The 16,942-nt window shown below is 37.6% G+C and overlaps 1 protein-coding gene across 2 annotated transcripts; it reads right to left on the reverse strand.

Moving 5' to 3' along the window:
* Nucleotides 1–425: 425 nt before the first annotated feature.
* Nucleotides 426–12,985, reverse strand: pnp4a (purine nucleoside phosphorylase 4a). Of its 2 annotated transcripts, none has more exons than XM_053653488.1 (7): nucleotides 12,758–12,985; nucleotides 11,320–11,483; nucleotides 10,755–10,858; nucleotides 9,651–9,826; nucleotides 9,070–9,260; nucleotides 3,314–3,447; nucleotides 426–661 (listed from the first exon to the last, which is right to left on the reverse strand). In XM_053653488.1, the coding sequence occupies exons 1-7, from the start codon at nucleotides 12,778–12,780 to the stop codon at nucleotides 551–553; spliced, it is 903 nt and encodes a 300-aa protein (XP_053509463.1). In that variant the 5' UTR covers nucleotides 12,781–12,985; the 3' UTR covers nucleotides 426–550. The 2 variants fall into 2 exon arrangements, with proteins under 2 accessions (XP_053509463.1, XP_053509464.1); XM_053653489.1 differs by lacking the exon at nucleotides 426–661 and adding an exon at nucleotides 6,720–6,842 and having other exon boundaries at nucleotides 3,357–3,447; nucleotides 12,758–12,983.
* Between the last annotated feature and the right edge of the window lie 3,957 nt (nucleotides 12,986–16,942).

Below are 16,942 nucleotides of genomic sequence, written 5' to 3' on the forward strand. Positions count from 1 at the left end.
AACATAATATTTTTGCAATAATAGTATATGCTCTGTTATACTTTTGGCTTATTTCAAATTCTAAACAATGCACACTTTGTAGTCAATAAAAGTATATACAGTTAATCCATCCATCCATCTTCTATACCGCTTATCCTTCCTTCACGGGGAAACCTGGAGCCTATCCCAGGGAGCATGGGGCACAAGGCGGGGTACACCCTGGACAGGGTGCCAATATATACAGTTCATTACTTTGTACAACATACTTTCAACATTACATACTCTTACACAATAGAGAATTTTAAATATGTTACCAGTATACTAAAGGAATTATTTTGGGGACTTTTTCCCAGTGCTGAATGCACTTGTTTTCAAGGCCTTTAAAATAAATAACATGTAATAAGATCACTAATAAAAATACATATTTCAATAACAAGTCCAGCAGTTTTTATTTAAACTTTACATGGTTTCAGCATTTTAAAACTGAACAAAGGAAACTGAAAAATGCTTTTTATTAAAAGAACACTGAAAATTATGGCACCAACACCCATACTGACCCTCTATACAAAAACTACACATTATGCTCCTTTTTTTTTTGGCTGAACTGCTCATTTTTACACTTGCGTCTGATCCACTCGCACATCAGAGGCAGTTGTCTGCGGAAACTTGTGAAGAACAGCAACTGTTAACAGGCAAGAGATAAGTTTAGATGGCATATTCATACAACCTTTTCTTCAGTTTCCACTATATTAGTCTGTCTAAATCCTGTACTGAACCAATACTATTTTTGAACAGTAAATCAGGATAAGTGAGGAATTGTATCAGTATGACATGTCAACATTGCTTCCAGTACATAGTCAAACATATACAGTATCTCACAAAAGTGAGTATGCCCCTCACATTTTTGTAAATATTTGATTATATATTTTAATGTGACAACACTGAAGAAATGACACTTTCCTACAATGTAAAGTAGTGAGTGGACAGACCAATCAGAAAGCAGAGGAGTTTAGTTAACTCGGGAAGCGGAGGAGGAATTTCAATTGCAGGTTTTAGCCAACATGACAGAGAAGAGGATTTCTAAATGTAAGTTTTTGTTTTTATAATTAACAATGATTTCAAATGTAATTTAACTATGGCTCTAGCTTTTAGTTATATTTCATTATATAGTTTGAATATAAGAAATGTGAAATTATAGTCAAAATCTTCCTCTTTCCGGCAACAGCAAAGTGTGGACTCGGAGGAGCGCCACAAGGGTGGAGTGTGCCATTTGGGACAGGGCTAATGTGGCGTGACATTGGCCCTGTCCCAAATGGACAAAGCAGACCGATAATCTCTTCCACTTTACTACTAGTTATAGCACGAACTAAACACGAATAAACATGAAATTTACTGAACTGTATTAGCTCTCATGTAATCACCCAATCTGTGTTTCAACCACGGAAAGACGCCAATAAAACAGCTTGTAAACAATATGTCACGCAACCCTACATTTACCTCAGGAAAATGTCCATAGCTTGATAGTTAACTAGAAAAAAAATAACCATAGACAGGAGCATTTTGCTAAATATATGCACTATATTACATATTCATTATATTCATACTCGTACATAACATGTTAGTGATTTCTCATTTATTGTATGTTTGAATAAATCTGTCATGAAAATAAGTTACTACAGCCACTGTTTAAATGTTTATATTTCAACAACGAATTGGAGTAGAAACATAATTATATAATTAAAAAGTTGTATAAAAACCGCCTTATTTAAATGTAAAATGGTTGTATATAACTCACTTTTTATGAGTGTTTATTATATCTAAAATAAATAGAAACTGAATTTGGATTTGTTAACTTTAACCTTTAATATTATAGCACTGTACCAACTAACAGGGATCCCTGTATAGTTTACAGCAATAGTTGAGAGATTGTTTTCCTTAAGAAAAATTGGCATGTACTGTACCTGATATATATCCAAACAAATCGATGTTGAATTGAATCGAAATCGAATTGATTCATAAAATCTGTGTCAATACCCCGTCCTAAATCTCAGTAATGAAATGTGTACTTAATTTTACTGCACAATTCCTACTGTGGGGCCTTTATTTTTAATACAGTAAATCAAAACTGTCAGTTTTTTTATTTTACATATGACCAAATACTCCACTGTTCCACTTACAGGTAATGCAATTACAGAGAGGTGATATATTTATATATTTTAATTTTTATTTTCTTTTATATTTGTTATTACACAGGGGTGCAAATAAAATATTATTACAAATATGTGTGCTTCAGACATCTTTCTGAGTAAAATCAGTAATTATGATTGAGCCAGTTCTATAGATAGAGACTTGCCTGTTATCTTATCATATGTGTAGTTAATGCTTGTGTCTATATTTCTGGTTTATGTTTAGGTTTGTTGTATGTTGATTATAGTTTCTTTGTCTTGAATGTTAGTTTGTTTTCTCAAGTATATTTGTTGTGTTTCTTTAAGTCATTTATTTCTTTCAGTTTAAGTCAAATCCTGCACATGACTTGTTGAAAAGAATTTCTCAAGCTAAGCTTCAAGCTTAGTTTGGAACAAAGCAGGTTTGTCCAAAAGCTTGTCGGTATACTAACTGAGCAGTTTAAAATTACCTTCCATTATGGAACCAAAATTGATGGAATTTAGCCAGGCTTGTTTTAAAAAAAAAAAGCCTGGTTTATTGAGCTAACTTGGTGAAGCTGAGATTTGAATTTGCAATCCAAACCTTAGCCAAGAAAACATTCATATTGAAAAGTTATCTAATTCAAACAGGTGAATAATTTGAACCAGAGTTTCTGAGAAAAAGAGTAATACCTAAGAGTGGCCAATTATTATGCATACCAGTCATATTTTATTAGAGGTTATGGCTATGCTTTCTGAAATCTGATTAGCCAGTGGTGCAACTTTTTTTTTTTTTTTTTCCAAATAATCACACACCCATATACATTCTATCAAAAAGGTGCAACATTAAAAAAAGTGACAATCAGTATTTTATTTTGAAATTATAGCACCCTCTAGTGTGATATTCATACAATATTTGGTGAGTGATGAGTTTGTTTTTTGTTTAAAAAACGTTTTCACTTAGTTCAAAATAACAAGGTGTTCAGTAACAGTGACTGGCCACCTAATAATAATAACAAAAGATACACGTTATTTAAAATAAACAGTGAAGGAACCTCTGTTAGTCAAAGTGACTGCAGATTTGATGAAACTACTTGGAACTGTGGTCATGCTTGATTGTTATTTATGTCCATATGGATAATGATCTCAGTAATGAGTTTCTGCAGCATTTCTGATCGCATTTTGCTCACTTCCAGTATGGTTTCGTGATTGGTGGTCTCTGAATCCTCATAGCTCTTCACCACTTTATTGGTGATAAGTGAGAGGCCAAACACACGCATGCCGCAGTGGCTAGCCACGAGGACTTCAGGGGCTGTGCTCATGCCTGTAGGACAAGAACAAACAGAACAGATGATCATTAGGCAGAGCCAAGGTGCCGGACATAGCAGGTAATCTTAGGGTCTTAGGCAAGCACAGGATTTCAAAGATAGTTATTCATGTAGGGGCTAATGAAATACGCCTTCGTCAGTCAGAGGTAACTAAGAGTAACGTTATATAGGTGTCTAAATTAGCGAAGGCGATGTCCGATGCAGTAATATGCTCTGGCCCCATCCCAATGCACCGTGCCGATGTAGCTTACAGCAGGTTATGGTTGCTGAACTGCTGGATGTCCAGGTGGTGCTCCGAAAACAATGTGGGCTTTATAGATAATTGGAGTAGTTTTGAGGGCAAGGCTGGCCTGTTAGGGCGGGACGGTATCCATCCCACTTGGGAAGGTGCTGCTCTCATTTCTTGCAGCATAGTACATACAGTGGGGGAAATAAGTATTGAACGCGTCAACATTATTTTCAGTAAATATATTTCCAATGAGGCAATTCACATCAAATTTTCACCAGTCATCAGTATTAACTCAGGAAATCTGGAAATATAAAGAATTCACATTAAAATCCGTAAATAAAGTTGTGCAATAAAGTGGAATGACACAGGAAAAAAGTATTGAATACGCTAAGGAAGTTCTCCAAAGCAAGGTAAGGCAAGGAACCAGCTGAAATCTGTAAGTAATTATACCCCCTATTTGTGCAAATTAATATCAGCTGGGTTAGTAAATTGATGGTCTATAAAATGCTTTTCTTACCAAGGTGTCATCCAAGAAACAACTCATGATGGGTAAAAGCAAAGAGCTCTCCCAGAACCTTCACAACCTTATTGTTGCAAAACATATGGATGGAATCGGATACAGATATATTTCAAAACTGAATCCTCCAGTAAGCACCATTGGAGCCATTATCCGCAAGTGGAAGCAACATCACTCCTTCATCAACCGGCCACGCACAGGAGCTCCTCACAAGGTTTCTGACCAGGGTCAGTCAGAAGAATAGTCAGAAGAGCAGCCCAAGAGCCAAGGACCTCTCAAAAAGAGCTCCAGAAACACTTGGAGGCAGCAGGTGACATCATCACAGAGAAACCAATAGGCAATGCACTACACTACTCACGCTCACCCCGCAAGACTCCATTACTACAGAAAAGACATGTCGAAGCTCATTTAAAGTTTGCTACAACTCATTTGGACAAGCTTATGAAATACTGGGATGGTGTAGTCTGGTCAGAGGAGAGCAAAATTTTACATTTTGGCTGTCATACTATACACTACATTTGGAGAAGAAATGGCACTGTACATTACCCTTAAAACACTAAGTTTGGAGGTGGAAGCATCATGGTGTGGGGCTGTTTATCATCGCATGATAATGGCAGACTTCATATAATTGAAGGAACGATGAATGGAGCCCTTTACCAGGAGATTCTTGAGAAAAATCTGCTCCATCCACCAAGATGAAGAAGATGAGACGTGGGTGGACCTTCCAGCAGGACAACAATCCAAAGCAAACAGCAAAGGAAACTCTCAATTGGTTTCAGAGAAAAAAACCTAGGCGTTAGAATGGCCCAGTCAATCACCTGACTTAAATCCAATTGAACAAGATTTAAAGACAATATGTTTAGAAGAATGGGCCAAAATCACACCTGAATACTGCGGCCCATTAATTTTTTCATACAGGAAGCGTCTCGAAGCGGTCATTACACACAAAGGCTTCTCCACTAAGTATTAAATAAATTTCAGTTAGCATGTTCAATACTTTTTTCCTGTGTCATTCCACTTTATTAAACATAACTTTATTTATGGACTTTAATGTTGTGAATTCTTTATATTTCTGGATTTCTTGAGTTAATACCAATGTCTGGTGAAAATTCCATGTGAATAGCCTCATAGGAAATGAGATGAAATATTTAAAATGTTGACGCATTCAATACTTATTTGCTCTCAGAACAGCAAATAATTTATAGTCTCAGAACAGGCCTAGTTAATCTGTGCCAATCCAGAGCCAAGGCCAGGGAGCAGACAAGCAGGCTAAACTGAGTCATCACCTAGGTTCTACAATATTGAGACTGTGTCTGTTCCCCAAGCTAAACAAAAATGTACAAATTTTCAGAAAGTTTGTTTTAGTAATCTAATTAAAATAAAATCATATCAAACTGAATGCACAGCCAGCACCTTTCATCTGAAGATAAAGTTAGGATTAGATCTCTTACGTCTAAAGCAGCTATTATTAATGAAACCATTACTGATCAGGATTTTAATATAATGTGTTTAACAGAAAATGTATTAAACCAAATGAGCACTAAATGAAGCTAGTCCTCCTGGATACAGTTATATACATCGGACCCTTCTGATTGGCAGAGGGGTGTCTCACTTATTTATAATGATAATCTTGGCATCACATAAAAACCTAGTCATAAATTCAACTCTTTTGAACTTCCTTATTCTAGTATAACATACATAGCCACAAAAAGTAAGTAAGTCAACTGAGAATCGATTCCACTAATTATTATTTACAGACCCCGAGGGCCATATTCTGAATTCCTTATTTTATCACAAACCTGGTTATTTCTCTAGATAAAGCTTTAATTGTTAATGACTTTAATATTCATTTTGATGACCCAGTGGACCCTCTGAGAACAGCGGTTGTGTCTATTCTAGATTCAGTAGGGGTCAATCAGAATGTAATCAGACCCACTCATAATGGTGGTCACACTCTTGACCTGATACGAAAATACGGATTAAATATAGAAAATACATCTGCAGTCTGAACCTATCTCAGACCATTATCTCATCTCGCTTAAATTGTGTATCGATCATAATATTTCACCTTGCCATGCAACCATGTCAAACGTACATTCACGTCAGCTACTGCACAGAGTTTTATCAATAACCTCCCAGAGATATCAGCTCTGATTGGATCACCGTCTGATCCCAAAGAACTTGATCAGGCAACTAAATGTTTAGAGTCAACGTTCCGCTACATGTGGAAAGAGAGAGAAAAAGCTAGCACCCTGGTACAATGATCACACATGCACCTTAAAATAGACCACTCGACAATTAGAACGTAAATAGCGTCAAACCAAATTGGTAGCATTACAAACAGCTTGGAAGGAGAGCCTCCTGAACTTTAAAAAATCTCTTAGTGCTGATAGATCAGTCGATTTCTCCCCTAATGATGACACATACGGGAAGCAACCAATTACAATACAGGGGTGGAGACAGGACAAACCATGACAAAACACACGTGTCAAAAGTCAACAAAGGCAGTGTCACTGACAAACCCGGAAGCGTGCGCTTGCTCTTCGGAGTGTGCTGTGTGCTCCAGCGCTAGCTGGAGCTCCACACCAGCAGAAGCATGAGGAAGTTCTGACAGATGGACTGTTGAAGAGGGAAGTACTCAGGCGCTGGTGAAACGTTCACACACACACAGAGGAAATTTAGGTTATTAACTTTTAACATTAATAAAAAGAAACATTACTCTTTCCTTTTACAGAATAAAGTTTCACAGTATGTGTATTGGGCACGTTATTATTATTATAAACATAAAGGCCATTGTGAAGTTTGCATTGCACTTAGGTGCAAAAGAGAGGAACACCCGGAGAAAAGTGGGAAAAGCGTGAGAGTGGGTTTGTATGTATCAACCAACTTGGGAGGTCCAGGGCTCACCTCGGAAGGCCTAGGGTTGAGGTTTGACCACATGTCTATCTGAAGAACGCATAAAATATAGAATAAGTTAGAAAGCACAAGTCGGACCCTTCCATAGGTTAGACAAGGAGCAAAGATATAGGAGACGGCCAATTGCAAAAGAGGAACAACTGTATCATGCAGATAAGCATTACAATGTTCACTCATCCCTGACAAGAGAAAAGTCTGTTGGTCATTCGAGGTAGAAATAGCTCAAAAGTAGACAATGAACTAACTGCTAGAAAAGATAATAGACCCTACAGTATAACCTTCAAAAATTAAGATGGACTTAAGGGATAAGGGAAATTAGAGCAGTACTAAATGAGTAAACCTAAAGTCTCTTTGAGATAATGGGAAATTATGTAACTGGGATACGTGTTGAAGATTGTGATTGGATGTACAAGAAGGGGAACTATGTACGATTGGTTAATGTTACACATGGTGCCATGCTTGAAGTGTATATAAAGAGACTGTGTGCCACTGTTACTTTGATGCAATTACATCTTCATGTGACGTGCATCCCTGGTGCCAGCTGGGTTATTTGCTGTCTTGCTTGACTGCTAATAAACCTACTTCATCTGAATCCAGTCTTCATGAGTTTGGCTGTTTTATTTATCTTAAGTTTAAGATAGATCTTTTAATCAATTTTATAGTTTGAATTTGTGAGCTAGAGGGGCCAATGTAGGTTTGAGAAGCAAAATATCCTACAATAGTAACTCTGGATGGACTTTCTGTTTCATCATGTGTAGCAGCCAAAGACCTTAGTATGGTTATTGACCCCAGTCTTTCATTTGACACTCATGTAGATAATATGACTAGGATAGCCTTCTTTCATGTCTGAAACATTGCTAAGATAAGAAATATAATGTCACTACATGATGCAGAAAAATTAGTTCATGCTTTCGTCACCACTAGGTAGGATTATTGTAATGCCTTACTGTCTGGATGTTCCAGTAGGTGCATAAACAAGCTCCAGTTAGTTCAGAATGCAGCTGCAAGAGTCCATACTAGAACCAGAAAATATGACCACATCACCCCTATCTTATCCACACTGCATTTACTCCCAGTAAAATTTTGCATTGATTATAAACTACTACTATTGACCTATAAAGCACTGAATGATCTCATGCCACAGTACCTGAGCGAACTTTTAGTCTTTTATGATCCGCCATGCCTACTTAGATCAAAAGGTGCAGACTATTTGTTGGTACCTCGAATAGTGAAGTCCACAGCAAGGGGAAGAGCTTTCTTTTACAAAGCCCCACAGTTATGGAACAGCCTTCCAATTAATGTTCTGGACTCAGACACAGTCTCAATACAGGCTGAATAAATATTTGTTTAGTCAAGCTTTTTGTGAATAGTTTTTTTCTTAGGCAAAGGAACAGATCTTGAGGGCTCACAGGCATAGAGTATTGTGGGCTGGGATGTTTTGATGCCGTCCCTTTTTTCAAGGTTTCTTCCTCATATCATCTCAACGAGTTTTACCTTGCCACTGCCAACTCTGGCTTGCTCATTAGGGCCAAATTCATACATGTAAAATCTATATCCTGAATTGATATATTTCTGTAAAGCTGCTTTGGGACAATGACCGTTGTTAAAAGCGCTATACAAACAAAACTTAATTGAATTGAATTATACTTTACCGCTTCATTCAAACTTGAAATACTGTGTACGATTTAAAAGTAATGAAATTGTTGCAAATATTAAAACCATGGAAGCAAACTTATGATACATCTCTTTTAAAGGTTGTGGAGTGCTGTTATTTAAGTCCAGCATTAAAGTACTTGTACTCACTCCAGTGACCTATTTAATTACCTACAGTAATACTTGTCCACCATATAAGGAAGTCAGTTTTACTGGATCAATTTAAAATATATTAATAATGAAGAAATGTAATAGCCAAGACTCATATGATCTTTTAACATTTTACTATTTAGAGAAGCTCACCCACTGCATCCACTCCCAGTTTGTGCAGAAGTCTGGCTTCTGCTATGCTCTCAAAGTTGGGCCCACCCACCATACAATACACTCCCTCCTGGACAAACTGGGTCACGCCCATCCTCTTACAGATGTCAAATGCCAGCTTTCGCAAGTCTTTATCATAAACTCCAGACATAGGGGGAAAACGAGGTCCAAACCTGAGGAGTAACAGTACACAGTTAAGAGGTGCCTCATAAGTATGAATAGTATGAGTTTTAGCTAGACATTTATTGTGGTTAACAGTTAAATTAGTATGCTGTAGTACGTATGCACATGTCCTTGTGTGTTCCTTGGAGGTTATTAACTTCCTGAAATCAACCTTTACTGAACAGGAAACCCTATGTTGTACATTTCTACATACAGTCTTGAAAGGTTTCCTGAGATGCAGAAACTAAAAAAAATGTAGTGGGATATATGTAACCTTTTTTTTCTAGAAGTGTTGTAGGCAATGTGGCATGAACGTGTTAGTCCAAGCTAGGTCCCATGAGCTTACTGTAGATTTATTGTTAAGTATGACAGTCATTAAGGTCAGATAAATCTTGACTCACTTGTCATCATTAGGGCCATTTAGTGGGTTTAAACCAGCAAGTCCAGGGAAGTTGATGTGATCTCTAATGATCATGACATCACCACAGTGATAGCTTTCTGCTATGGACCCTGCAGCATTCGTGACAATCAGGGTTTCCACACCCAAAAGCTTGAACACTCTCACTGGGAAAGTGACCTGTGAAGGAGATGCAGAATACCAAGCCAGCCTTCACTCTTTCAATAAATTAAATGGATAACACAGTTCTAAACACAGTATTAATACAGCTCAGTTTTATAGCACAGAGAACTGTGTAAACCAAGGGTGTCTCATTTAGTTTATGGGCCACATTAAAAAATAATTTAAAAATCATCAATAACTCCTCTTAAATGTGTTAATTTATCTGCATTTATCTAAAAGATGCTAATAATAATCAGATGTGATTGCATAAGTATTCACCCCTGCTGCAGTCAGACCACTCGGCTGGTTCTTTTGGGAAAAAGTTTGCTGAGGATGTACTACTTGTCATTAGCACTCATCAGTAGATGAGTTTATTGCTCTATTTTTATTCCTAGTGGAATAACCGAGATTAGCTATTTTTTTTCCAATCTTTCAATCCATCTGAGGTCCACATGATGGTTTCAGTTTAGAACATAGATTCTAAATTCATTTGGTGAGCCAGATTTCAAACTTTTTTCCTGCCACCTCTGGCCCACAGGCCATAAGTTTAACACTTCTGTTGTAAATTATTGTAACCTTGCTACTAGATGAGAAGAGCTATGCACTTCTCATGGCTTTTATGAACAACAGGCACACTGAGCAGTGAAATAATCAATGGCATCCAGCATGTGATTTAGCTCAATGTGATTATGTGGAGGAATGTATGAACTCTGTGCCAACAGTGTAATTTTAAAAAAAGATGCTTTTTGCCAGAGCACATACTGACAAAATGTTTACAAAATGCAATTATTTAAATTGTACTAGAAGGTATGATACTAAGTAAATATCTATATTGTTATATTGAAAATAGTAACTGGCAAGTGTGATGCACATATTGTAAGACACAAATATGCTTTGCCATAATAACAGTGCTTCAATATATATTGGTGTATCTGAAAGATCTCACCTTATATATTGAGTGTCCCTCATACATGTGAAATCGGCCCTGCATACAAACACAGGTCTTCCCTTTGAGTTCACCAAACACCAGCCTCCCAATATGGCCCTGCACTATACACACACACACACACACACACACACACACACACACGCACATATATATATATATATATATATATATATATATATATATATATATATATATATATATATATATATAAAATATTAAAATAAACAATACATATGAATAAACAATGAAGAAACCTCTGTTAGTCAAAGTGACTGCAGATTTGATGAAACTACTTGGAACTGTGGTCATGTTTGATTGTTATTCATGTCCATACAGACAATGATCTCAGTAATGAGCTTCTGCAGCATTTCAGATTGGATCTTGCTCACCGGTATGGCTTTGTGATTGGTGGTCTCTGAGTCCTCATAGTCCTTCACCACTCATAGCCCTCATAACTCTTCACCACACAAACACACACACACACACACACACACACACACACACACACACACACACATATGTTTATATGTATATATCATTCACTCTGAGCCCCAAATCTCACCTGTGCTTTGTGGAAAGCCAGGAATATCAGAGTACTTGAAGGATTCCTGGCACTGGAGTGTATCAGCCAGCATGCCCAGTCCAGATCCACAGATGATGGCCACTTTAGGTCTGTGCTGTGTTTTGGACTGGAGCCAATCCACTGACCTCTGGTAGTCTTTGTGACTGTGAAGAGGCATTAGAAATATCTCTACTTACAACTTACTTTTGGTGGTTTCATTTCATTCTTACCTTTTATCGAAACAGCTTGGAACAGCACATGACAATACATAATGAGTCTGTGTGATGCTAATTTGCTAAATCACTGGACACATTGATAAACATTTCTTAAATATCTGCCAACCAAAAACAGTGTTTGTCATAAAATGAACCATCTGTAGACTTGCAGTCATAAGCCACAACTAATATCTATATACCTAGAAAAGGTTCTGTCTAGCACACTTATGGCTTCATTTTCTCCCTCTGATGCAAACATTAAAAGTACTATTTAGAACACTACAACAGAGAGCTCCTTCCAAGTAGAACTCCACAAAACCCTTGACGAACCCTTTACCTAAGCATTTACAACTGACAATAAAACTTCAAACTTAAAATGTTTATAACACATTGATAAAGTTTCGCATTAAGGTTCCCTTAACAAGCATTATTAACAAACCATGAACTTCAGCTTTAATAAACCATAAGTAATATTAATTCCACATATACCATAGCAATTTACAATTTTTTTTTTTAATTAATGAATGACACATCACACTTAACAGTCTACACATGAATTAAAGCACATTAATATAAATCTATCATTTGTGTTAGAGCCATATTGTTCTGGAATATTAATGCACACCTTCTGATTGAAGAAATCAGCTATGCTGTTGCATTAAAGTAAGTTAACATGTATTAACTGATGTTGGTTAATATGTTAACATTGACTACATTTATTCCATCCATGCATAAAAATGTCATAAATGAGCAAAAATTCAGTTACAGCGTAACTTCTCCGGTGTAAATATTCATCTTTATTTCTGTATTATTTTGTCAGTCAGCAACCACAAATGTGTTAATTATGGTGTTGTTTGTGTTGGTCATCTTGGTCTTCATTTTACTTAATTATGTTATGAAAATTGTTTAATACAGATCTTGAATATTTGGCTTATTTGGTTTATTATTAAAACCATCAATTAACACAATTGTTAGTTACTTTGTTACTAATTTGAATATGAAAATTAAAATGTAGTTACTAGTTACTTCATTAAAGCTGAAGTACATGTTTTTTGGTTTTTTTTATTTACTAAATCAAACAGATCTCATTAAATAAGCTAATGTCATACAATTTTGTTTCTCTATTTGCCTTCTAGACAAAAAAACTTCAAAGAATATTCACATTACCATTTAAGAATTAGGATAAATAGAAGGGACAGAGAAAGCAAAAACAGAACGCTTACCTGATTTGATCTTTACAGTGCATGTTATTGTCTCTGTGAAATTGTGAGTATGGCTTGAAAACAAACAGTGTGCTTGAGGAGTGGAGTGTGTGAAGAAGAGAACAGATTTTGGACCATTTAAGTAAAGCCAATACCGGAACTTTCTAAGCAACACCAACCTCCTGATTGGTTACAACTCAGTGTTGTCATCAGCCAGGCCAAATCAACTGCTTTGTGTATGTGAGGCATATGAATAGAAAAATAACAGATAAACTGAGAGACTGAATACCCAGTGCAAACAGAAGATATAATAATGACTTAAACCAGTTACAGTTTCAAACCACCTATATATATATATATATATATATATATATATATATATATATATATATTCTCTCTCTCGCCATATATATATATAGCTTGGTGCTCGCTGGTGTTCCTCAGGGTTCAGTTTTAGGCCCTCTACTTTTCAATATTTATCTATCTCCACTTGGGCATCTGCTGTGATCGCTCGGCCTCCATTATCACTTTTATGCTGACGATACCCAAATCTACATTCACTCAAAATCTGGTGAAAACATTGATGTTTGTTTTCTTTCTGAATGTATTTCTGAGATAAAAACGTGGATGAATAATAATTTTCTGTCCCTGAATAGCGGGAAAACCGAAGTTATGCTTATAGGTTCCTGTCATCAAATTCTCAAAGCTGGTCCACTGTCTCTTTTTGTTGATGGCTCTGTTCTAGAGACTCAAAGTAAAATGAGGAACCTTGGAGTAATTTTTGATACCAGCGTTACATTTGATTCTTTTGTTCAGAGCACTGTTAAAGCATCCTTTTTTCACCACAGGAATATAGCAAGACTGCACCCTATGCTAAACTTCTTTGTGGCTGAAGAGCAGATTAACTCATTTGTTGTCTCTTGGCTAGATTACTGTAATGCCGTTTTAGCTGGGGTGTCTAAATCCACAATCAATAAACTGCAATACATACAAAACTCTGCTGCCAGGATCCTGACTGGGACCAGGAAATGCGATTATATTACTCCCATTTTGAAGTCCTTGCACTGGCTCCTGGTCAGATTCCGTGTCGATTTTAAGATTATGATGTGGACATACAAGGCATTACATGGCTTGGCTCCTCATTACATATCTGCTTTATTAATTCCATACACCCCAAATCGCAGACTGCGCTCCTCACAGTCCAATCTGTTAACTGTTCCACAAACACGCTTAAAATCTATGGGTGACAGGCTTTTTCTGTCTACGCTCCTTCCCTTTGGAACTCTCTTCCTCCTGAACTCAGGGAAGCTCAGACCTTTCGCATTTTTAAAGCTCAACTCAAGACACACTTTTTTAAACTTGCATTTTAATGTTGATGTCTACTTATTATTATTATCATTATTATTATTCTTATTAAATTTTATAATGTTTTATTTTTTCTGTGTACTGCTTATTTTGTGTACAGCGCTTTGAGAAGCTGCTTTTAAAAGCGCTTCATAAAATAAAGTTTATTATTAAATATTGTTCTATAAACACAATAGAGAATATATTAGCATATTTGGCCAGTCTTTTGGCTATAGTTGTGCTAGCATGTGAGGTCCATTAACAGAGAATGGGCTCTAACTTAAATCCAAAACATGGGACCAGAGAAATTCAATTTGAATAATTTGAATACCTCACAAGCACTGCCTGATTACAAGCCATTTCCTTGTTTTAGCTGGATGATAGGTTGCATTTGCCACAATTGTCTTGCCAAAGAAGGAAAATTAGCAAATACTCATCAAGCAAAAATTCAGCAATAACAATTAAACCAATACAAAAACTGAGTCTGACATTTATTTCCCAGCACTGGGATCTTTGTCGATCCAATGAGATCTATTTTATATCCAATGAGACATAAAATTCTTTTTTAGAGGTATCCAGATATTTGCATTTATAATAGTTAGTTACATTTTTATAGCGCTTTTCTAAACACTCAAAGCATTTTACATAGTATTGGGGGGGGGGTCTCCTCAACCGTCACTAGTGTGTAGTATCCAGCTGGATGATGCAATGGCAGCCATAGTGGACCAGAACACCCATCACACAGAACACCCATCACTCAGCTGTTAGTGGATTGGAGAGATTGAAGTAGCCAATTCAGAGATGGGGATTATTTGGGGGCCATGACACAGAAGGGCCACTGGAGAAATCTCACCAGGACACCGGGCTATACCCCTATACTTCACGAGAAGCGTCCTGGGATTTTTAATAACCACAGAGAGTCAGGACCTCAGCTTGAGGTCTCATCCGAAAAACTGCTGTTTTTACAGTTTAGAGTCCCCGTCACTATACTGGGGCATTAGGCCCCATACAGACCACAGGGTGAGCACCCTGCTGGCCTCACAAATACCACTTCCAGCAGCAACCTTAGTTTTCCCCAGGAGGTCTCCCATCCAGGTATTGGCCAGGCTCAACCCTGCTTAACTTCAGTGGGAAGCCAGGTGAGAACTGCAGGGAGATAAAATGTATCTTGCAGTAATAAAATGTATATGATACAGAACATGTTCAATTAATGAACTGATGTCTAAGTGGGACATGTCACATTAAATTAGGAGAACTCAGTAATTTTATTCTTATTTTGTTATGTTGGTACCACTATAGCAGTACATTTTCTACCCTTGTAATCCAGGTGGGGGGTGGGGGGGGGAGAGAAGGTACCTCTAATGTTTCTCAAATTGTACTCTTTCACGGTGTGTCAGATAAAGAAGGCCAAGATAGATGCAAATGCAGGTAAGACAGCATTTAATAAAGTTCAAACGAACAATTCAAAACAGAGCAGGAATCAAAAACAGAGACAGGCATCAAAAACAGAGACAGGCAGTGGTCAGGTGATCAACAAACAGGATGTCAGAGTAGGCAAAATGCACAAAAGCAAAACTGGTAAATATCAGGCAGAGAATAAACAGGCTTGGCAACGTCAAAGACCCAAATGAACTGAGCATATACTTTACAAAGTTTGTGTGAGTCTCTTTGTAAAGGGTGCATGTAGGTGTGTGTGTGATTGCATGCAGGTGTACACAATCAAAAGTTCAGTGACTGAGAATGCGTTAGTGTGTGTGTTATGGGAAATGCAGTCCAGGGTGGCCATGTTTGGAGGCCATGGTGCATTTGGTGAAATGGACTGTCTAGACTGGGTTGACTTGACTGAGACACTCTCCTCAAAGGCTAGTTTGACCGCCAGCAGCTCCCGGTTCTCAAGGTCATAGTTCAGCTCGGACGGGGACAGTTTCCTCGAGAAAAAGCCGACATGATGCAGCTTGGGCTTAACTCAAAACCTCTGGTACAGAATGGCACCCACTCCTCTTTCAGAAGCATCAACCTTTACTATGAAGGGCTTGGAAGGGTCAGGATGCTTTAGGATTTGAGCTGTGGTTTTTATCTGGGTCAGAGCTTCGTCGTTGTGGGATTCCAAGCCAGGTGCTTTGATCCACCTTGAAGCAGGGATGTGAGGGGATAAGCTATGGAACTGAAGGCCAAAATGAAGTATCAGTAAAAATTTACAAAGCCTAGGAGCTGCTTCAGGTCCTTAAACGTTCAAGGAGTGGACCAGTTGATGACAGCAACTACTGTAGACTAGTCAATAGATACTCCATCAGGGTTGATTATGTAGACCAAGAATGATATAATACACTGATGGAATTTGCACTTTTTTCCTTTCACATATAGTTGATGTTGTAAGAGGCACTGGAGGACTTGGCAGACCTGGTTAACATGGGACTCCAGAGAAGGTGAATAGACCAGAATATCGTCAATAGACGCAGTTACATATTTACCCAGCATGTCCCTTAATAAGGCACTGGAACACCAAGGCACTGGAACTCCTAGTGGCCAAAGGTGGTCTTCCATTTGTCCCTCTCATGAACATGCACCAGATTAAAAGCACTGTGGAATTCCAACTTTATGAAGAATTTGTTCCAATCGGAGTTGTTCCAGAGCTGCTGGGAATAAAGGCAGGGGGTAAAGATACTTAAGTCTACAGTGGTTTAGCCCTCGGCAGTCAGTACAAGGTCTGTGCCCTCCCCTTTTCAAAAACAGGGACAGACAGGGGTCAGGTGATCAACAAACAGGATGTCAGAAAGTAGGCAAAAGACACACCACAAAGACTAAAGTCACACAAAGAAATTGAGTGTATGCTTCACAACGACCTTGTGCCTGAGAGTCTCT

The sequence above is a fragment of the Ictalurus furcatus genome, chromosome 21, assembly GCF_023375685.1.
Source record: "Ictalurus furcatus strain D&B chromosome 21, Billie_1.0, whole genome shotgun sequence".
In the NCBI taxonomy this organism is placed as follows: domain Eukaryota; kingdom Metazoa; phylum Chordata; class Actinopteri; order Siluriformes; family Ictaluridae; genus Ictalurus; species Ictalurus furcatus.

What these genes read in the sequence shown, in the direction of transcription:
- pnp4a (XM_053653488.1), bottom strand. Translation starts at nt 12,780, where the DNA reads ATGCACTGTAAAGATCAAATCAG. An exon ending in TGGCTTTCCACAAAGCACAG is followed by an intron (nt 10,859 to 11,319) that starts GTGAGATTTGGG and finishes GTGTGTGTATAG; the next exon opens with TGCAGGGCCATATTGGGAGG. An exon ending in AGGGACACTCAATATATAAG is followed by an intron (nt 9,827 to 10,754) that starts GTGAGATCTTTC and finishes TCTCCTTCACAG; the next exon opens with GTCACTTTCCCAGTGAGAGT.